The sequence below is a fragment of the Podarcis tiliguerta genome (genome assembly GCF_965153285.1).
Source record: "Podarcis tiliguerta genome assembly, chromosome: 1".
NCBI classification, from domain to species: domain Eukaryota; kingdom Metazoa; phylum Chordata; class Lepidosauria; order Squamata; family Lacertidae; genus Podarcis; species Podarcis tiliguerta.
In genome coordinates, this window is record NC_139534.1 from 17,112,831 (window position 1) to 17,135,392 (window position 22,562).

A 22,562-nucleotide genomic window follows, 5' to 3' on the forward strand; every position below is an offset into this window, starting at 1 on the left:
GGAGGGCACCACTACCGAGAAGGCCCTCTGTCTGGTTCCCTGTAACCTCACTTCTTGCAATGAGGGAACCGCCAGAAGGCCCTCGGCGCTGGATCTCAGTGTCCGGGCTGAACGATGGGGGTGGAGACGCTCCTTCAGGTATACAGGAAGTATACCCGCTGAATCCCTCTTGTATATAAGTCTTAAAGGTAAAGGAGTCTCCTTTGCATCTGCTCTCAGGTGCAGCACACACACACACACACCTGCACAATGTACCCAGGGCTGGATTTAGGTTTGATGAGGCCCTAAGCTACTGAAGGTAATGGGGGCGTTCATATGTCCAGCTGTCCTTTGTCAACAACAAATTGCCCCTGTTTTTTGTGTTGAATATATGCTATATGGTAATTTGTGGACCTAATACGTATCTAAACCCATTTGCACATGCAGAATGTAGGCACCCTATATATAGAAATGAGCAAACCAGTGATATTTTAGGGAGCAGGCTAGCAGGCAGGGCCCATTACTTACATCATAGGAGCCTACACAACACAAAACACTGTAGCTATATGTAGGTTTTATTTTACTTGTTTTTTATCTTATATTTTGGAAATGTACATCCAGTTGTTTTTTTCTTTAATTTTTTTGGGGGGCCCCAAGAGAGTGGGGCCCCAAGCTACAGCTTGTTTAGCTTATATGTAAATCCAGCACTGAATGTACCAGAATAGATAGACTAGCATATCCCTTATAAAAACCCAATGAAGCTGCAATCCTACACACATTTATTCGGAAAGTAAGTGCCATTGAACTCCTTGGGGTTTACCTCTGAGTAGACATGTGCCGGTTCAATGGTAAGGTTTGAATGCCATGCACCAGGGCTTCCCAAACTCTGGTCTCCAGCTGTTTTTGGACTACAACTCCCATCATCCCTAGCTAGCAGCACCAGCGGTCAGGGGTGATGGGAATTGTAGTCCAAAAACCGGTGGAGACCCAAGTTTAGGAAACTCTGCTATACAACATTCCCGGGCTGAGAATAAGTGCCAATGAGCTCAAGAGTCAGCAGAACTTACTTCTGATTTACAAAGTGCATAACGTTGGGGTGCAAAGAGACCGTTAAAGTCACAGAACTGAATTCGCATGTAATATTTTGTCATTAAACGGTGCTAGGATGGTAGCCAATAAAGGTGATGGACAGCACAATCCTATACGTGCCGACTCAGAAGTAAGTTGTGCTGATTTCCCAGACAAATGGGTTGAGGGTTGCAGACTAAATTACTCCCCAGTTTAGAAGATATCTGCATGCCCTGTTAACCGAAAGAGTGTGTGTGTGTGTCTATCTGCAGTATCAAGCCTGCTTATCAGAAAGTGGGTCCTGCTGAAAGTCAATGAGACTTGATTCCAGGTAAACTGTTTACAGTCCTTCTCACCAACGCTTTAACAGTAAGCCTCACTGAACAGAGTAGGATTTAATTTGAGCTACACCCTATAGGCCACTTATATAGGGATTTTGCTAAGTGGACTCACACTGAGGTCAACTGGACAGCTGGATGGTCACCCAAAACTCAAGGGTCTTTTAAAACAAAACCCACTATAAAGCAACACAGTAGTGGCACTATGAATATAGTGTGATGATGATGATTTATGATTTATACCCTGCCCATCAAACATTAAAAACTTCCCTAAACAGTGCTGCCTTCAGGACCATGGATTATTTCACAATATAAAAATAATCAGCCAGAGAAAGAACAGTTGTAGAGAGCTTGCTTTCTCCCTTCCCACCAGAAAGAAAACTTAGGAAAACCTTGTAACTGAAAACTAGTGCCTGAGGGGTTTCCCCCTTCTCCCAGCAAGCCATTTTCCTTTTGTGTGTTGTTGTGTTGTGTTGTGTTGTGTTGTGTTGTGTTTTGTGTTGTGTTGTGTTGTGTTGTGTGTTTTATTATTGTGGCACTGTGGTCTAAACCACCAAGCCTCTTGGGCTTGCCAATCCGAAGGTCAGCGGTTTGAACCTCCACGATGAGGTGAGCTCCCATTGCTCTGTCCCAGCTCCTGCCAACCTAGCAGTTCTAAAGCACACCAGCGCAAGTAGATAAATAGGTACTGCTGCGGCAGGAAGGTAAACGGCATTTCCATGCACTCTGGCACTCGTCATGGTCCTCCATGCGCCAGTAGTGGTTTAGTCATGCTGGCCACATGACCCGGCAAGCTGTCTGTGGACAAACACTGGCTCCCTCGGCCTGTAAAGCGAGGAGCGCCGCAACCCCATAGTTGCCTCTGACTGGACTTAACCGTCCAGGGGTCCTTTACCTTTACCTTTACCTTTTTTACCTATTATTTATCATGCTAAGTCACTCTAAGAGCCTTTTCTTTGGGCTGAAAAGCAAAGTGGAAATATTTAAAATAAAAGAACAGAACAAACCAAACAGGGCTTGGCTACTGGGCTATCTTTCTTAAATTTTGGCCACAGTTTTCCTCTTTTGATGACTGCATTTTGCTTTGGGTGCGATTCCCCCTCTCTCATTTATGCTGATGTTCACAGGTGAGACCAACCAAGTCAGCTTAATGCAGCTTAATGTCGAACCTTATAAAGAGGCAGTGGCGTAGCGTGGGTTGTCAGCACCCAGGGCAAGGCAAGTAATTTGCGCCCCCCCCCCCCGGTGCACTGTCCCTCCCCCAGATAGTCCCTCGCTCTCTCTCCGCACCGCACCGCACGCCTGGCACCCTCCCCTCCACAGTGGGCAGCGACCCAGCGGCTCGGATCGGATTCGCACAGCCACCACTGCAGTGAGAGAGAGTGAGTGAGCCAGTTAGGGGCAGAGAGCTGTGAGTGCGAGCGCCCCCCCCCCCAGATGTTGCGCCCGGTGCGGCCGGCCCCCCCTGCACCCCCCGCGCTACACCACTGTAAAGAGGTAAGTCATGCCAGAGGAACGCTGCTAAGAAGTCACAGAATTTGTTTCTGAAATGGAGGCTGTACTGAGCGAGATGAACTCAAAATCCAAGTGCCTGCTTGAATTTAGAGAGATGCACGAGTATGAAAATCGCTCGAGAACCTTTGCACACTCCTGGCCTTTTAAAGAGAACTGCAAGCGTACTCCTGAAAATGTAAACCTACTGAATTAACAAATAAGAAAACCATCTTGTAGCTCAAATATGCATATTCACAGTAAGCGCTACTGAGTTTAGGAGGACTTACTCCACATACGTATGCATAAAACTATAACCTAAATAATGTTTTAAGCTTCTCCTTTTTTAAGTGAGCAAAAGTACTTAAACCCCCAAGGAGAAAATTCTCTTCTCATCTCAATAGCATTTTTGCTTGTCTCTTTTGACAGGATCCTTGCAGATTAAGGATGAAGAGGATTTAAGCTACGCTCTGTTGCTCGCCTGCCTGCCCCAAATCCTGCATCATAATGTGGTTTTATCTTGTAGCTGTTACAAATCCTAGAGGTTTTATTTTCTAGCTATTAGGAACCCTATAGATCAGGAGTAGGCAGAAGATAAATGGGGATCTGGTGCTGGATCTCTGGGTGACTTGAAGTAGATTGGCAAGGTATTTGCCTCCTGGATGTCGAACCATAAAGACTGAAAAAGGTTCCCCCTTTCCCTAAAAACGGGAACCCAGGAGGTGGGGAGGGGTATAGAGAAGAGACAAAGAGGGTTTTTTTCTGGAAAGGACTTGCGCTTGGCTTCCCTGCCAATGTCTTCAACATGCTGTTCTGCTCTCATCATTCAGATGGCCAGGGCTGGCTTGCTCCCTTGTCCAGGAGTACCACATTTTTCGCTCTATAGGACGCACTTTCCCCTCTCCAAAAATTAAGGGGAAATGTGTGTGCGTCCTATGGAGCGAATGCAGGCTCCTTGGCTTCAGCGATAGCAACGCGAAGCCTCCGAAGCGCAGAGGGAGTGCTCCCTCCGTGCTCCGGAGGTTTCCCGTTGCTTTCGCTGAAGCCTGGAGAGCGAGAGGCGTCGGTGCGCACCGACCCCTCTCGCTCTCCAGGCATCAGGGATAGCCGCCTGAAGCCTTCGGAGCGCAGCGCAAGTTCCCGCTGCGTTCTGGAGGCTTCAGGTTCCTTTCGCTGAAGCCAGGATAGTCTTGCTCTCCCGGCTTCAGCAAAAGGAACCCGAAGCCTGAGGAGCGCAGCAGGAACTTGCACTGCACTCGGAAGGCTTCAGGGATAGCCGCGCGCAGCCCCTCCAGCAGGGAGAGAAAAAAATAAGATTTTTTAAATTGATTTCCCCCTCTAAAAACTAGGTGCGCCCTATGGTCTGGTGCGCCCTATGGAGCGAAAAATACAGTGGCGTAGTGTGGGGGGTGCAGGGGGGGCCGGCCGCACTGGGCGCAACATCTGGGGGATAGGGTTAGGGGGCGCAAATCCACGGGTTAGGGGGCGCAAATTACTTGCCTTGCCCTGGGTGCTGACAACCCACGCTACGCCACTGTATTTTCTTCTGCTTAATAGTGTTTCTTCTGCTTAATAGTGTTGGAGGCTTGGGAGCCAGATCATGATCCCTGGTAAGAAAGACCCAAAGGAGTTCTCTGGTCTAGCAATTGCCCAAGGTGAAAACTCTATGAAATACTAAGCGGGTTACTGTCAGAAACGTAAAATCTGCTCTTGGAGTGGGACAGCAAAGAGGAACAGGTCAAATGTGTTATGATAAAAATGGGCAAAAGATATGGGAGGTAATATATATCAATGACAGATTGGGAAAGGCTTTGGAAGTCAGATATGAAATTTACTGCATGTACTCCACTGAAAGAGAATGATATGGAAATGGTGTACCGGTGGTATCTAACCCCGCTTAAATTAGCAAAAATATATAGAACAAGATCTAATAAGTGTTGGAAATGTAAAGAAACAGAGGGTACATTCAATCATATGTGGTGGAAATGAAGGTGGTTAAAAAAATTGGGAAATGATTTATAATGAAATGAAAAAAAAGTTTAGAGTAACCTTTGTTTAAAAAACCATAAGTCTTTTTATTAGGTATTGTAGGAGAAAAAGCCGCTTCTTAAGGCTGAGGCAAACAGCATTTTTTTTTTTATTTACTTATGGAAGGCATAAGGAGGGAATTGTTAAATACTTTTGCATAGAACTATGGGTCTTTCCATTTTTCACGATGACACCTAAATTGACCACTTCTGCACACAGACACACTGCCCCAGTTGCAGTGCTAATAGCGCAATATGCAAGCCCATCTTCATCCGGCATGGCTGTGCTATCCCTGTCGTTTGTGAGCTCGTATACCATCTGTGTGGGATGTGGGTGGCGCTGTGGGTTAAACTACAGAGCCTAGGACTTGCCGATCAGAAGGTCAGCGGTTCAAATCTCTGCTATGGGGTGAGCTCCCGTTGCTCGGTCCTTGCTCCTGCCAACCTAGCAGTTCGAAAGCACACCAGTGCAAGTAGATAAATAGGTACCGCTCCAGTGGGAAAGTAAACAGTGTTTCCATACACTGCTCTGGTTCACCAGAAGCAGCTTAGTCATGCTGGCCACATGACCCGGAAGCTGTACACCAGCTCCCTTGGCCAGTAAAGCGAGATGAGCGCTGCAACCCCAGAGTCGGCCACGACTGGACCTAATGGTCAGGGGTCCCTTTACCTTTTATACCATTGGTGAACATGCTGTATTGGGGGATAAGGCAATGCAAAGCAAACTAACGAACCTTACGTCACTTTTTTTTTTCATCCTTACAGTGCAGCAGATATCCCTTCAGAGTGGAGGGCAATAAAGTGTGGCATCCAGCTATGTCCTACTCAGAGCAGACCCACTGAAATTAATGGACCTAAGTTAGTTTTGCCTGTTAATTTCACCGGGTCATCTCTCACTGCCAACGGTCCAAAGCTTTGCTAACTTTGCTCCTGCAGATCAAAGGCAGCATATGAATTCCGGCGCTCCTACATACCTGAGGCCTTACTTAAGCGCAGCTGGCAGGCTGCCCACTTTCACTGTCATAATCATGTTATGTAGTTTCTATTTTTAGCGTATTGCAAGACTAACCGTCAAGTTGTACGAAACAGAAAAATAAATCAGAAGACCATTTGCCACACACTGGTCTGTAAGGGTGAGGCAGCAGTATCTCAGAATAAGACATTTCAGACAACACTGCACACTAAAGTCAGCTTCCATAATTGTGAAATGAGGTGGGCAAGGGAATGGACCTCTGGAAGGTATTGTTATTAATTAATTTTGTATACTGCCCTATACCTGCAGGTCTCAGGGTGGTTCACAATATAAAATCACATAATAAAAACAAGAACAAGAACAACCCAATAACCACTCTCTCCACAACACATTTTAAGAGGGCATTGGATGTCAATCAGCTAAAGGCCTGGCTCCCAGTACGTTTCCGAACACAATTCAAAGTGTTGGTGCTGACCTTTAAAGCCCTAAACGGCCTCGGTCCAGTATACCTGAAGGAGCGTCTCCACCTCCATCGTTCTACCCGGACACTGAGGTTCAGCTCTGGGGGCCTTCTGGTGGTTTCCTCCCTGCAAGAAGCCAAGTTACAGGGAACCAGACAGAGGGCCTTCTTGGTAATGGCACCCGCCCTGTGGAACGCTCTCCCACCAGATGTCAAAGAGAAAAATAACAACCAAACTTTTAGAAGACATCTAAAGGCAGCCCTGTTTAGGGAAGCTTTTAATGTTTAATAGGTTATTGTATTTTAGTGTTTTGTTGGAAGCCACCCAGAGTGGCTGGGGATACCCAGCCAGATGGGTGGGGTATAAATAATAAATTATTATTATTATTATTATTATTATTATTATTATTGAACATTTTTGCCTGGCACCTAAAAGTTTATAATGGAGGTGCCAGCCAAACAGACAAAAGATTGAAAAGGGGATGGATTTAACCCTGCCAGTTTGGTACTTTTTAAGCAAGAGGAACCTGGCAAACTTAGTGTTCATTACCCCTGCCCCCCACGCCTTTTGTCTAAAAACTATGGCAGGACTCACTATAGTGGACCACATTTTAGCGCAGGCTACAATAGAGGAGGCAACCAGACAATTGTGTGCATGTGTGTGCACATAGAGTATTGCATCACAATATTGCAACCCATGTCTTAAGGTTGGGTTGTCATGCATCCAGATCTTCCTGGGATTCTAATGACGGAATTAGCGCCCGGGGGAGAATTTCGGGAAATCGGCAAAATGTCCACATTTTTTGAAATTTCCCCCAACTTTTGTGTCCGAATTTTTACTTCTTGAAATATGGAAACCCTATCTGAAGGAAGATTAAACTAACACGATTGTGTCATACATGCAACAGGACCTTCGAAACTCTGCCCGTGCCAGTGTCCTGGCGCATGAGTTGACCGCACTTACTTTGTCAGGTCTTAAGCAGCGAATGATGAGCATCCTTTGAAACTCCCCCATTTTGTCTTGCCACTCCTCAGGAAATGCCTCGTGATGAGGTTCCTGCAAGCGAAACAAAAACACTATGATTGGCTTCCCTTGCCCATGAAAGCTCCAGTTAGTGCAGAATTCTGCTGTCAGGCTTCCTCCCCCCGTGGCAGTAGATAAGCAGAACAATGGAAAAGGAGTCTTCTTACCAGTTAGAAACTTTAATAATCACAGCAACCCATCTCCTAGAAATGGCGGTGCTCCCAATTAAGGCTCACACCCCTTTCCGTCCCTATTAATCTACAACACTCCTACATATTGTAATCTGAGCTTGTACCCTCTGTGCTTACTGTTCTGCCACTTTCTCAGCTCTTCTTGACCTTGGGCTGAGAGGAGGAATGCTGTCCAAAGACAGGGAATCTGTTAACCCTCTCTCCCCCAGTGCTTCTTCTCTTAGCTGTTCCCCATCCAGTACTTCCCAGCTTCTACCTTCTGAACTATGCCCATCTGCAGACCACTGTTCCAAATCTATACTGTCCTCCTGCTCCTGGGAAGATTCAGGATCCAAATCAGGAGGAGGGGGTGGCTCCCACCATCCTTCCTCAGTGCAGCCCTCCTCAGCACAGTCTCTGACAGCTGCTGCCCGGCTGCTGAAAGGAGAGAGACCCTGATAGCATATGGCACCTCTTCCCACAGATCTGCACTGGCTGACGATTTGCAACCTGACCAAGCTGAAGGTGTAACAGCTTGTGTCCAGTTTACTGCCTTACTCCAAGCTTACACCCCTTCAACCACTTCCATCTGCAGAACTGGGACTGTTACCGGTGCCCCGTAATCCTTATTCTGCACTTGTAAGAAACCATTCTTTTAGCACTGTAGCACCCACACACCAGGCAAAAAACCCTACCGCACTGCTGGAAGCATTTTTGTAGAGGCAAGTTGGCCCAGCAGATGTAGAAACTTCACGTTGCAATCATCACTGTTGACCTTAATTAACTTCTGAATGTTTTTCAACTGTCTAATACAGTGGTACCTCGGTTTAAGTACTTAATTCGTTCCGGAGGTCCATTCTCAACCTGAAACTGTTCTTAACCTGAAGCATCACTTTAGCTAATGGGGCCTCCTGCTGCTGCCGCGCCGCCGGAGCACAATTTCTGTTCTCATCCTGAAGAAAAGTTCTTAACCCGAGGTAATATTTCTGGGTTAGCGGAGTCTGTAACCTGAAGCACAGGTAACCTGAAGCGTATGTAACCCGAGGTACCACTGTATAGGGAATTTCAACGTTTTATTCTTTCTGTAAACTGCACGCCATCGAGTGGTATGTACATTTTAATCAAGGCCAGACTCAACTCTTCACCCCAGGCAATTCTTGGCCAAGAAACCAATTCACTCTACTTTTTTACATAGTTACGCTCCCTTGTACCTGGGTGAAGACTTCAAGGATTTAGTAATCTCCTACGTTCTAATTCTAGGAATTAGGGGGTAGTGGAGAATCTGGTACTCAATATTTTTAGGAGAACCTGCCCCCTGCCCCCCCCCCCCGATTCATACCAATACAATTGAATGCAGAAAAATAAAAATAATAAAAATTTACTGGAATGTACATTTCTGAAGGAATGCTTTTTTAAAAGGAAACAATATTACTTGTAGTAATGTTCTCTTCCCTCCAAGATGTATCATCTAAACCCATCTGCTTACGAAACTTGCAAACTGCTCATCCCCGCATTCCCGGTTATCTCAGAAGATACATCTTTCTTTGACAGAATAGACAACACCACCACCACCACTGAGGGCACAGTGAATACCGTATTTTTCATTCCATAAGGCACACTGGACCATAAGGTGCACCTAGTTTTTAGAGAGGGAAATCAAGGGGGAAAAAATACCCCCCCCCAGCCCCAAAGAGCAAAGAAGCCAAGACAGCGAGCAGGATCCATCCCGCTCGCTGTCTTGGCTTCCTCTTTAGCCGCGCACAACCTCTCCAGCCAGGAGAGGCTGTGTGCGGCTATGGCAATACCCCCACCTCCTGCAAAAGCCCACAGGAGCCGCGCACCCTTTAAGGAGCGCACGGCTCCTGCGAGCTTTTCTACGAGGAGGGAGAAGGGACTGACTGAAGAGTCAGTCCCTTCTCCCTCCTGGGAAAAAGCCCGCAAGAGCCGCATGGAGCTTGTGTGCGGCTCTTGGGGGCTTTTCCTGCCTGTGTCCCCCCTGCATTCACTCCATAAGATGCACACACATTTCCCCTTACTTTTTAGTAGGGGAAAAGTGCGTCTTATGGAGTGAAAAATACGGTATTTGTTCTGAGCAGCTAGCAAGAAGGGATGAGTGAAGGTGGGAAACAAACCAAACTGTCATAGACGTTTTTCCACCCATCCTTCAAGCGCATGAATTCCTTCCGAATGCTTCTGAAGGCTGGCAAGTCGTCAAGGCGGCAGACTTCATCCCACGATTTCGTGGGGAGCCAAGGGCAAGGGTTGGAGTAGGGATTGTCCAGGCCGATGCCTCCCGTGAGCAAAAACTTCCACTCCGACTCATCAATCTGCAGTGAATCAAGACAAAATGAACACGCAGTGTTAAGGACTTGGGAACTTGAGCGAAGAGGTCGGCGTTAGGGACACCCATGCCATGAGAGCCACATCCCCAGTAAGGGGCCCGCTGTTGACCCTCAGAGCCCCCTGAACCTTCACTTTCCTGTTTGGATTGCTGCCTGTACTTTTGCCCTCTGCAAACCTGGAAGCAATGAGGCGGCTGTGGCGTTTGCCCTCCTAGGTGGGTCATAAGGAAAGGGTTAAATGAGTGTGAAATGATTGGCCAGTGGGAACCCAAGGGGAGGAGTTAGAGTTAGAGTTGAGAGTTGGGAGTTGGAGAAGGAAGAGGGAGGATAAGTCTGTGGGTTGGTCGAGTTTTGATGTGTGAGAGTGAGTGAAACTGTTAGGAGTAATAATAATAATAATAATAATAATAATAATAATAATTTATTATTTATACCCCGCCCATCTGGCTGGGCTTCCCCAGCCACTCTGGGCGGCTTCCCAAAAAATATTAAAATACTGTAATACATCAAACATTAAAAGCTTCCCTAAACAGGGCTGCCTTCAGATGTCTTCTAAAAGTCTGGTAGTTGTTGTTCTCTTTGACATCTGGTGGGAGGGCGTTCCACAGGGAGGGCGCCACTACCGAGAAGGCCCTCTGCCTGGTTCCCTGTAACTTGACTTCTCGCAATGAGGGAACCGCCAGAAGGAGGAGGAGTCAGATAGACAATTGGGATAATCAGTTAGAAGTTATTAGGAAGGTATAGGCCGGTAAATAAACTAAGATTAAGAAACTGTCAAGAAAAATGATCTGAAACCATAACCTTGTTCATGCTTATAAAATAAACTTGATTATTTGTTTTAATGTTAACAACTGTCTGGACTCAGTGTGTACCCGAGAGAAACGGGTTGGTGGCGGTGGGGAAGCGATCGTAGTGGTGGCACAGGGATCAATAGACCGTCAAACGTCTGGGGACCCTGTGTGATCGCCACAGCGGCATAGCAGCCTTTACTCCTTGACTTCCTTCTGGGCAATGTAGCCAACTGGGTTTGGGAAGGGGAGACAGGAGAGCAAGGGGACAGACAATGGGGATGGCGGCAATGAAATGCCTGTTGCCTACAGATCACGCAAAGTTTGGAGCTGACATTTACCAAGTCACCCAGTGCTGTTTTTCTGGGGTGGGGAAACACACCATAAAGTTTGTTTGTTTGTTTGTTGTGGGCCCAGTCGCAGTGCCCCCACCCCAGGCAGTGGCTAAAGGTAAGATGTGATTAATAAACTCAAGCAAATGATCTGGATTAGAAACGGCCACAACTTTATTGATTGCAGATATAGGTGGATTTTTGGCTCAGGCATTGGGTGTGTATATCCATTCCAGCCGCACCAGACAAACACAGAATAATTTTTAATTTTTTAAAAAGGTAAAGGAACTCAGTTCCCTCAAGTTCCTGCTAAAAAAAAACCAGCCTCCCACACATGAATATCTCTGCCATGCTAACTTTGTGGATCAGCTCTGCAATGGCTTGAAAACCTGTGTTATGAACTGAGTTGAATAGGATCCAAAATGCAGCAGTCTGATTGGTCCTAGAACAATAGGATTCAGAATGCAGCAGTCTGATTGGTCCTAGAAGAGGATTCAGAATGCAGCAGTCTGATTGGTCCTAGAACAACAGGACCCAGAATGCAGCAGTCTGATTGGTCCACAGGAGGCACCCAATCCAGCTCCAGGTGGAAGTGAATCCGCAACCTGATTGGCTTACAGGTGAATCCCGGAATTAGCCAATCACGTGGGGCCCATTGTGTAAATAATGCATATAAAGCAGACATTCTGGGGGAACTTCCATTCCTCCTCACCACTATGAGCTGAATAAAGAGCATGAAATCCACTCTCAACTCCGAGTACATTTCAACCTGCAATGGCAGGATGGCAGTCACTATCCCGTAAGGTCTCCCCTAGCGTAAGCTACTAAGTTACTGCTTGGCTCTTCCTCCAGCTGTCCCAGAGCCAACTGGGAAAAGCTGCCAAACCCTATGAAGAGTTTGGATTTGATATCCCGCTTTATCACTACCCGAAGGAGTCTCAAAGCGGCTAACATTCTCCTTTCCATTCCTCCCCCAAAACAAACACTCTGTGAGGTGAGTGGGGCTGAAACACTTCAGAGAAGTGTGACTGGCCCAAGGTCACCCAGCAGCTGCATGTGGAGGCGCGGAGATGCGAACCCGGTTCCCCAGATTATGAGTCTGCCGCTATTAACCACTACACCACACTGGCTCTTTTATACATGTAAACAGCAGGAAAAATGGATGCTATACCAGGAATCAACAAGTACATGACAACGGGACTATGTACCATGTCAACAGGTATAAAGGTAGAAGGATTACACCCCAGGAGTCCCTGTCCACTTCCTGTTGTCCAGAGGACAAGCTGATTCCAATCCCAGCAGCTTCTGGAAAGGCCATGCCCCTCAAACATGGGGGCTGGCCCTGGTCTGGATAATTGCATTGAGCTGCCCAACCTCAGTTGTCTGCTTGGCAGCCCACTTGCCTCCAGGCCGCCAGATCTGACCGCATGGTGATGTTGGTAGGATGTTCCCGTGAAGGAGAGAAGATGGAACAGAATGGGAGAGGCATTTGTGGACCTGCCAACAGATTAGCAGATTTATATTTGGGGCACCATACAGAGTCATTTGCCTAGAGGCACTAACCAATTTATCATGCTTCAAGAGGTTCACGTTTAGGCAGAAGGAGAAGAGCAGTTTGTCCTTTTCAAAGAGAGAACGGCAGATGTTGACATAGAGGGAGTAAGTGAAATGGTCTTTGAGGATCCTCAGCCTGTAGAAAAGAAAAGGTTGGGGAAATAATAATAATAATAATAATAATAATAATAATAATAATAATAATAATTTATTATTTATACCCCGCCCATCTGGCTGGGCTTCCCCAGCCACTCTGGGCGGCTTCCAAAAAAATATTAAAATACATCAAATACTAAAAGCTTCCCTAAACAGGGCTGCCTTCAGATGTCTTCTAAAAGTCTGGTAGTTGTTGTTCTCTTTGACATCTGGTGGGTGGGCGCCACTACTGAGAAGGCCCCCTGCCTGATTCCCTGTAACCTTGGCTTCTCGCAGTGAGGGAACTGCCAGAAGGCCCTTGGAGCTGGATCTCAGTGTCTGGGCAGAACGATGGAGGTGGAGATGCTCCTTCAGATATACTGGACCGAGGCAGTTTAGGGCTTTAAAGGTCAGCACCAACACTTTGAATTGTGCTCGGAAACGTACTGGGAGCCAGTGTAGGTCTTTCACGACTGGTGTTATATGGTCTCCCAGTCACCAGTCTAGCTGCCACATTCTGGATTAGTTGTGGTTTCCGGGTCACCTTCAAAGGTAGCCCCACGTAGAGCGCATTGCAGTAGTCCAAGCGGGAGATAACCAGAGCATGCACCACTCTGGCAAGGCAGTCCGCAGGCTACTTTACAACCAGCCACTTTACAATCTCACTTTACAACCAGCCACGGAATAAACTCAATTACAAACCGCTTAGATTTCAATTACGGATGTGCTGCTGGTGGAACTTGTAGGCAGCCTGTTTTAGCCTTGCCTCCTGACTAACGCAAAACACAAAAACACTTGTCAGCCATTTGCAAAGGCTTCACAGAGTGCATTAGCCGTGAAATACAAGTAGCGTTTGGGCCTCATGCTGACACACAAGGAAATGCAGCATAATAAAAGCTGTATTCTTTACACATCAGAAGGTCACATACCTGCCCTTTTGTATCACATCCCCTTTTCCCTACTTCACAACTGCAGGCTTCCTCTCTTTTTAACCTCTATCCAGCCTGCATAGGGCTGCACACACCCAGCAAATTCTTGCTCCTGCGAGATCCACTGCTTGGGTTATGTTGCTAAGAGCCACAGAGCATTCTTTATGTAAGACATTTCACAAATAACCCCTGAATCACTGGTATGTGGAGAGAGTGAGCATAGTCAACTAGTGTAATCATGTCCATGTCTGAAGGTTCAGGAAGACTTAAAGTGAGGACTGCAACCCAGAGAGGGCATCAAAGGAGGATTCTGGAACCGAAACTCGATCTTTGAGCTATTCGCAGAATGGTAGAGTTAGAAGGGACTTTGAGAGTCCTCCAGCTCAGCCCCCTGCAATGCAGGAATTTCAACTAAAGCATCTATGACAGATGGCCATCTAGGGACCCATGACCATTAGGTCCAGTCGTGGCCGACTCTGGGGTTGCGGAGCTCATCTCGCTTTATTGGCCGAGGGAGCCGGCGTACAGCTTCCAGGTCACGTGGCCAGCATGACTCTGGCAAACCAGAGCAGTGCACATAAACACCGTTTTACCTTCCCGCCGGAGCGGTACCTCTTTATCTACTTGAACTTTGACGTGCTTTCAAACTGCTAGGTTGGCAGGAGCAGGGACCGAGCAACGGGAGCTCACCCCGTCGCGGGGATTCGAACCGCCAGCCTTCTGATCAGCAAGTCCTAAGGCTCTGTGGTTTAAACCACAGCGCCACCCGTGTCAGATGGCCATCTAACCTCTGCTTAAAAACCTCCAACGAAGGAGAGTCCACCACATCCTGAGGGAATCAGTCGCCAATGCAAGACATGGCCATCAGAAGGGGCAAAGGCAGAAGGAGTGTGTTATGGCACACCTATAAGAACAAGGGTCAATTCTATTTTCTTGCATGAACCCACCTAGCTGCCCACTTCAGTTGACTAGGGACAAAATTACCCCGCCCCCATCTCCTTCTCTCTCCATACAGCAGCGGAGCACCTAGCTGCCCACTTCAGTTGACTAGGGACAAAATTACCCCGCCCCCATCTCCTTCTCTCTCCATACAGCAGCGGAGCATATGCCCACGCTCCCCAGGGCGGGCGTGCTCTCAAGGGGCGCGGGGCACAGAGGGTGCCTTCCCAGGTGTACGGAGTGGCGTATGTGCCCTGCAGCCAGGGGCGGAGTGAGCCGCCCACAGGGGCAGAGCGAGCTGCCAATGCCAGACATTCGGTGCGCCACCTGCCCACAACTCCCAAGCATCCCCCAAGCTGGCCAAACAAAGGGGGAAGGAGGGATGCTGCCGGCAAAGCGGCGCAGCTCCCCCTTTCCCCCCAACAGATCGGGGTAGGCTTGGGAGTTGCAGGCAGGCGGTGCATCAAATGTCACCCGCCCCAGTGAAGACACCCAGGGCTGTCCACCCCCACCACCTCCACCCTTCCTCTGCCCCTGCCTCCATAGATGGGTACTGTATTTTTCGCTCTATAAGATGCACTTTTTCCCCTTCAAAAATTAATGGGAAATGTGTGTGCATCTTATGGAGCGAATGCAGGCTCCTTGGATTCAGCGATAGCAACGCGAAGCCTCCGAAGCGCAGAGGGAGAGCTTAGCGTTCCGGAGGCTTCGCGTTGCTTTCGCTGAAGCCGCCTGAAGCCTCTGGGGGCTTCAGACAGCTATCCGCAAGCCTTCGGAGCGCAGCAGGAGTTCCCGCTGCGCTCCGAAGGCTTACGGGTAGCCGCCTGAAGCCTGGAAAGCGAGAGGAGTCGGTGCACACCAATCGCTCTTGCTCTCCAGGCTTCACTTCGCTGGAAAGGCGCTGCACAGTTTTCCCTCTCTGCGCAGCACCCCTTGAGCGAAGCGGGAAGAGAAATGGAAGGGGCTCCGTTTCTCCTGCCGCTTCGCTGAAGGGGCGCTGAGCAGAGAGAGGGAGAATTTTTTCCCCCCTGTTCTCCCCCTCCTATGGTCCGGTGCGTCCTATGGTCCACTGCGTCCTATAGAGCGAAAAATACAGTATTTACTGCAATGAGCAGGAGAAGGATGCTATCTCGTATTCTGGAAATGACATGTAGAGCATCGCCAAAAGGTTTGTGCAACCTTCACCTGAAGACAGGTGTCTGCATTCGTCTCCTGTTATTGCATCCTCGGAAATCCCTCTGTGCCTTTGCAAAACAAGCCAAGCAGTGTCCCCGATTATGACAACAGCACCCTTATCTCATTGCCGTCACCAGCAGCACAGCTGGCCCGCCTCAAGTATCAACAGAGCAAAATGTTAAATGATGGAGCTCCAAATGGCTGGCAAAACAACAGGGCATAAAACAAGCAAAGCACCCAGAAAGCACAAGGTGGGGGAAGCTGCAAACTGAAACTTCCGAGCTCTCGTTTATTATTTACTGTTCTCAAGCTATAAATGAATATCACATAAAATCTGACACTGAACTCAATCTGCACAGTGCATTATTTTTTAAATGAGTTTCCCGTGAAGTCAACTTAAATGCAATGTCAAATTAACTGAAGGTACCAAAATTAGTCAAGCTAGCCTTGCCCAGTTTTCTCAAGCTTTGTTGTTTAAGGCCTGCTTTGACATTTATTCCATATATTGAATTTAATAAAGGGAGAAAACTGTGTGGGGCATTATTCTGTTTTAAAGATTACGAGTTTCCCAATCACTTCCATATACTTGTTACCTAGGAAGTACCAGGTAATGTTCTTGCATGGTTCTTAAAGGGGGGAGCATCTTAGTTCTTTCAAAACACTGAATATTTTGTCTCCAGTCCTTTGAATTCCCATGAATGTTAGGTTTGTCTACAACAGCTGTTTCCCCCTACAATACAGCAATAAACAAACTTCTAAATCCCACTGCTTTCAGTGGCAAAGTTAATTTACATGTTTCATTCCCCTGGAATCAATGGGCATGCTTAATTTTGGATTGTATCCTGATTTTTTTCTAGGTAAGATAAGACTTAATTTCCCACAGCTAATAAGTACAGTGGTGCCTCGCAAGACAAAAAGAATCCGTTCCGTGAGTCTCTTCGTCTAGCGGTTTTTTCGTCTTGCGAAGCAAGCCCATTAGCGGATTAGCGGATTAGCACTATTAGCGGTTTAGCGGCTATTAAAGGCTTAAGGGATTAGCGGATTAGCTGCTAAAGGGCTATTAGCAGCTTAGTGCCTTAGAAAAAGGGGGTGGGGAGCGTAAAAAAACCCCCAGGAATCGCAAGACATTTTCGTCTTGCGAAGCAAGCCCATAGAGAAATTCATCCTGCGAAGCGCATTGAAAAACGGAAAACCCTTTCGTCTAGCGGGTTTTCCGTCTTGCGAGGCATTCGTCTTGCGGGGCACCACCGTAATAAGGTTGTGCCAGAGCCTGAATAAACATGAAAGGTAAAATTAAAGCATACAAGGATTTCACAAACCTGTCTTGTAAAATTTCTGACTTCACAGAATTATCTATGGACATGATGAAAAGGTTGATGAACCAGGTTAGGGAATACTGGTACATGGGTTCAATATTGGCAAGATCAGCAATTGAAAAAAATAGAATCGACGAATGAACTGCAATGGGGCGGTAGCCCATTCGAGTGGCATCTATCTTCTTTTCGGTTTCTTCCGCTATAGCTTGCTTCTCTGAAATTTCATTAGCCAAAGCCTTAGAAGAAGACAATATCTTGATAGCAGTTTCGTCCTCTAAAATATTTCCTTCGGAAGATGAAAGGACTTCTAAAATTTTGTCCTCTATTTCTTTCAGCTGTCTGTAATAAAATCCCAAATTATTCTGTTACGAAAGTAACAAATGACCAAGTCCGCGAGTAAAAAAAAAAAAAGGATTAGATGCAATTACGGAAGCAAATAGAGTCGTACCTTGGAAGTCGAACGGAATCCATTCTGGGAGTTCATTTGACTTCCAAAACGTTCGTAAACCAAAGCACGGCTTCTGATTAGCTGCAGGAAGCTACTGCAGCCAATCAGAAGCTGCAGAAGCCCCGTCAGACTTTTGGGTTTCAAAGAACATTTGCAAACCGGAACAATCACTTCCGGGTTTGCGGCATTCGGGAGCCAAAAGGATCGACTCGCAAGGCGTTCGGGATCCAAGGTGCAACTGTAACTATATTGATTAAAAAAACACAGTGGGATAAATTTATAAAATATATGAGGAGTTTTTCTATTGTGAGGGTTTCTAATGAGCTTTCAATAGTCACTTAAAATGATCTCAAATGATTTTTGTCTCAGTCTAAGACAATGTTTCCCAAACCTGGGTCTCTAGCTGCTTTTGAACTACACTTCCTATCATCCCTGATCTGTGGTACTGCTAGCTCCCCAATTTTGAAGGAGGGGTCAGAGGTTTTAAATACTGGTCGCCCAACTTTGAGCGTTCTCTTGGCTGCTTGCACTGGATCACCCGCCCACCCTCCCTGTATTGGGGGGGGGGGGTTGTTCGCTTGACCTTGCTATGCCTGTCATGGGGTTGTCTGCTTTGAGGCAGGGGCCTGGTAGGAATTTGTCCATTTGGCTGATTGGCTGGTGCTATTTGGTTTTGCCTACTGTGTAGCAAATCGTCACAACTTGTAAGGTTGGCAGTTAGGCATTGTTTCAACTTGGTTGGTGGAGGGGTAAGTGCCTACCCCTCCAATGGTGGTGCGGACAGGGAATTCCGTTAAAGGAATCCAGGGGCTTGCCATTCTTTTCGTCCTTGTCCCTGGCATCGGACTTGGGCCACCAGGAGCTTGAGGGTGAGAAGTGAGGGACTGAGGCCCAGCCTCATTTTCTCCCCAAAATTTGTTTCCCGCACTGGCTTTCGCTGGAATCCGGAAGTCCAGTTCTGTCCCTGGGCAAGGACAGATAGTCAGAACCAATGCCTAAGCATACTCACTTGTGTGTATTTAAATAAAGTTGTGGCCAAAATCGTGCCAAAAACCCAAACCAAAATTGATGTGTGATGTGTGAGTTATTGGGGGGTGGCTTGGGGACGTCGACACGCAAGTCTTCCTACATGAGCGGACCTCATTCTACATGTGCAACCACTCAGCTGAATCCCATCCAATGTCTAGTTTGGCCCACAAATTGCTATAGCCAGCTGCATTTCATAATGAAACCAATTAAATCATTATTATTATTTTTGAACGGAAGGCAACTAAAATAGCTTGTCCCAAAACTACCGAAAGATGGATTAAAAGTTAGCTGTCACTGGGAGGAAGTGCAAACTTTGTGGTGGGAGGGGGGCATCTCTCTTGGGAGTCAGAGCAACAAAGCAACAAAAAAAGAAATTTTATATGAAAGCACCTCTAATTCACTTTCAAGTGCCTAACACGAGTCATCGTTAGTCTGCTGATAGGGGCAGACAAGTACTTAATCGTAGGTTTATTCTTTAATTATAGAGATTAATTTTTAAGAAGTCGCTTTGGATGCTATGTGGATTGCATTTTTTTCTTTCGGGAGGAATGTCTTCTGGACTATAATTCCCCTGCTCCCCATCATCAGATAAATTGTCATTTAAAACTACTGTATTAAGAGCAGGTTAAAGAGAGTCCCAATAGACAAAACGGAATTCCATTTGCTCCAGGCAACATTTTTTCTTATTTTCTCCCAAAAATAAAAGGAAAAAGGATCCTGTTCCCTCCCCTTGGTTTTACCTGGGGGCCTTTTCTTTATTTTGTTCTGAGGAGAGGCAAAGGGAAAATGGGGGATACTTTCCAAAACTCTCTTTGGTCACAGACAACTCACTCTCTCTCTCTCTCTCTCTGTCTGTGTGTGTGTGTGTCTGTCTGTCTGTCTGTCTATTATTATTATTTTTAAACCATTGCTTTAGGGTTACTCTCATTTTGACTCAAGAAAATCACCATTTTATAGTTCAAATCACAAAAAATAAATACAGTAAATGGACAAAAGTACAAAGATTCACAAAATGTTTAGGGGTATGCATATCCCTGAGTACCCCCAGAAAAAAGCACTGGTTTAAACACACACACACACACACACACATATATATATATATATATATATATACACACGCACACACATATATATTTTATATATATATATATATATATATATATATATATATATATATATATATTGCTTAATAATTAGATTGTTAAAACCCACCAGGTAGTTTACATAAAATGTAAAATATTCTTAAGATCAACAGACTTTAAAAAACCAAGGAGACAGAATACATCAAAATACAGATAAAATCAACACTGCAACAACAACAAAAGTTCTAATCAATTTACATGTCTGGGTAGACTTGCCTAAACAAAACAATTTTTAAGCAGCATCCATTTCATCACAAGATAGTGATGGCACACCCATCTCACAGCCATAAAAAAAGGTCACGTGTCTGCAGTCTTTGTGCAAGAAAGCATCCTTTGCATAAGCCATAGTCTGCAAATAACTTTGACAACAGCTTTAACTAAGAGCATCCACGATTCAGTGCCTTCATATTCGACATTAGCCACTTCTCTCCTCTCATCCCTGCTGCTAAAACAAGTTTTCTAGCTAGTAAGATTTCAATACCTTTTGTTTTCAGCTCCTTGCAATATCAGGGCTTGCTTTTCTTCTTCCAGATCAGGTCTCTCCCTTGCGACAACAATCCCGAGAAGCTGGTCTTGCATCCCCTCCGGTGTTATCATGAAGTTTAATAATGTTACCTGCGATTTAAAAAAAAAGAATTAAAAACCAGATCAAAACAGGGCTAGGTAAACCGTAAAAGGTAAAGGTAAAGGGACCCCTGACCATTAGGTCCAGTCGTGACCGACTCTGGGTGTGAGGCGCTCATCTCGCTTTATTGGCCGAGGGAGCCGGCGTACAGCTTCCAGGTCATGTGGCCAGCATGACTAAGCCGCTTCTGGGAAACCAGAGCAGCACACGGAAACGCCGTTTACCTTCCCGCCGGAGCGGTACCTATTTATCTACTTGCACTTTGACGTGCTTTTGAACTGCTAGGTTGGCAGGAGCTGGGACCGAGCAACAGGAGCTCACCCCATTGCGAGGATTCGAACCGCCGACCTTCTGATCAGCAAGCCCTAGGCTCTGTGGTTTAACCCACAGCACCACCCGCGTGCCGCTCCTTTTCCCTTCCTCCCCCACAACAAACACTCTGTGAGGTGAGTGAGGCTGAGAGACTTCAGAGAAGTATGACTAGCCCAAAGTCACCCAGCAGCTGCATGTGGGGGAGCGGGGAATCAAACACGGTTCACCAGATTATGAGTCCACCACTCTTAACCACTACACCACACTGGCTCATAGGTAAACCGTACGCCAACGCTAATCAAAAGCCCCTGAAATGTAGACTGCGTGCACAACATAAATTTAATACACATTTAAAGCACACACACCAAAATAATCCCAGAAACCCGAGTTCACCCATCACAGCACTATAATCACCCTTCGCAAACTACAGTTCCCAATATTCTTCCAGGGGTGTGTGCTTTAAATGTATGGTGTATAAGCAGTGAAACACCTTCTACAGGGAGCATTTGCCAGTTTTCACTGAGTGAAAGCAGTAAAAAGACTGTTATTTTTGCTCCAAGGATTAAGACCAGCCTCTCACAACCTGGAGTCCACAGAGGTTCTTGAACTACAATTCCCATCATCCTTGACCACAGGCCATGCTGGTAGCATGGGTGCCCAGGTTATGGGAGCCACCGGAAGTCAGGTTCCGAGGTCTCGCAAGGCACCAGAGGTTGCGTTGGGGGCCCTGCAGTGTGGGTTCTGAATACCCACAACAATTATTTTGTGGGTGCTCGGGCCTGCAGGGTTCCCTATAGGTGGCGCCCCTACTATTAATGATGAGAGTTGTAGGCCGACAATATCTGGGGACCCAAGGTTGAGAAAGGCTGGATTAGACGATGTGTTCTATTTTCACATATGTTTTTTATCTTCTTCTGTACTGGGCTAAAGTGAATAATAACCACAACAGCAATAATAATAATGCTATAAAAAAGTAAAAGTAAAAGCAGCTGATCATACTAGCATATGCAGCCGCGAGGGAGAGCATTGTGGAAAAGATTACAGTGGTACCTCTGGTTGCGAACAGGATCCGTTCCAAAGCCCCGTTCACAACATGAGCAGAATGCAACCCACGTCTGCGTGGGTCATGATTCGCCGCTTCTGCGCATGCACGTGACATCATTTTACGCATCTGCGCACGCACGGGCGGTGAAACCCGGAAGTAACCCTTTCCGGTACTTCCAGGTCACCGCGGGACGCAACCTGAAAATGCACAAGCTGAAGCAAACGTAACAAGAGGTATGACTGCAATCCTATTATTGCAAACGATATGAGCAATCTGATTATTAAAGGGAAAGCAAACAGCTCCATGTTCCTATGCAAGCCACTCACTTTGACAGATGTTTCCGGGAGGTAGTGGGGGTTTCTCAGCTTGGTTGTAATATAAAAGCGAAAGTCGGGAGCGTATTCAATGGTGGAATCGCCCAAACGGATACAGATGCTGCCGGCCTGCTTGAAGGTCTGCTTCAGCAGAAGTGGCTCAAGAATAGGGTCCAGTTCTTCAGCAACGTTTTCCAGCAGCACTTCGGTCACAACCAGAAAAAAAGATTTGGTTAATAAACCATTAACTCCCTGGCTTACAATTGCTAGGAGCAGCAACAAAAGGCAGAGGGGAAATAATGTTCTGGCTGAAGCCTGGGATAGCTCAGTGGGTAGAGCATGAGACTCGCAATCTCAGCGTTGCAGGTTCGAGACCCATGTTGAGCAAAAGATTCCTGCATTGCAAGGGGTTGAGCTAAATGACTCCTGTGGTCCATTCCAATGCTAAAATCTTATGATTCTAAAGGAAGGAAGGAAGGAAGGAAGGAAGGAAGGAAGGAAGGAAGGAAGGAAGGAAGGAAGGAAGGCAATAATGCAATGGATGGATGGATGTGGATGTAGATGTGGATGCCTGTGGTTGGTGGTTGGTGTGTTAGCTGTGGACCT

At 46.6% G+C, this 22,562-nt stretch overlaps 1 protein-coding gene across 1 annotated transcript in view; it reads right to left on the bottom strand.

Moving 5' to 3' along the window:
• Positions 1-22,562, bottom strand: part of DNAH7 (dynein axonemal heavy chain 7) — a 151,312-nt gene that overhangs the window by 21,142 nt on the left and 107,608 nt on the right. Inside the window, exons 48-53 of the mRNA XM_083404258.1 lie at positions 21,969-22,159; positions 20,142-20,275; positions 17,045-17,380; positions 12,556-12,682; positions 9,663-9,857; positions 7,301-7,393 (exon numbers count right to left, since the gene is read on the bottom strand). Coding sequence (XP_083260384.1) covers positions 7,301-7,393; positions 9,663-9,857; positions 12,556-12,682; positions 17,045-17,380; positions 20,142-20,275; positions 21,969-22,159 — 1,076 coding nt within the window. The remainder of the gene's footprint in view (positions 1-7,300; positions 7,394-9,662; positions 9,858-12,555; positions 12,683-17,044; positions 17,381-20,141; positions 20,276-21,968; positions 22,160-22,562) is intronic.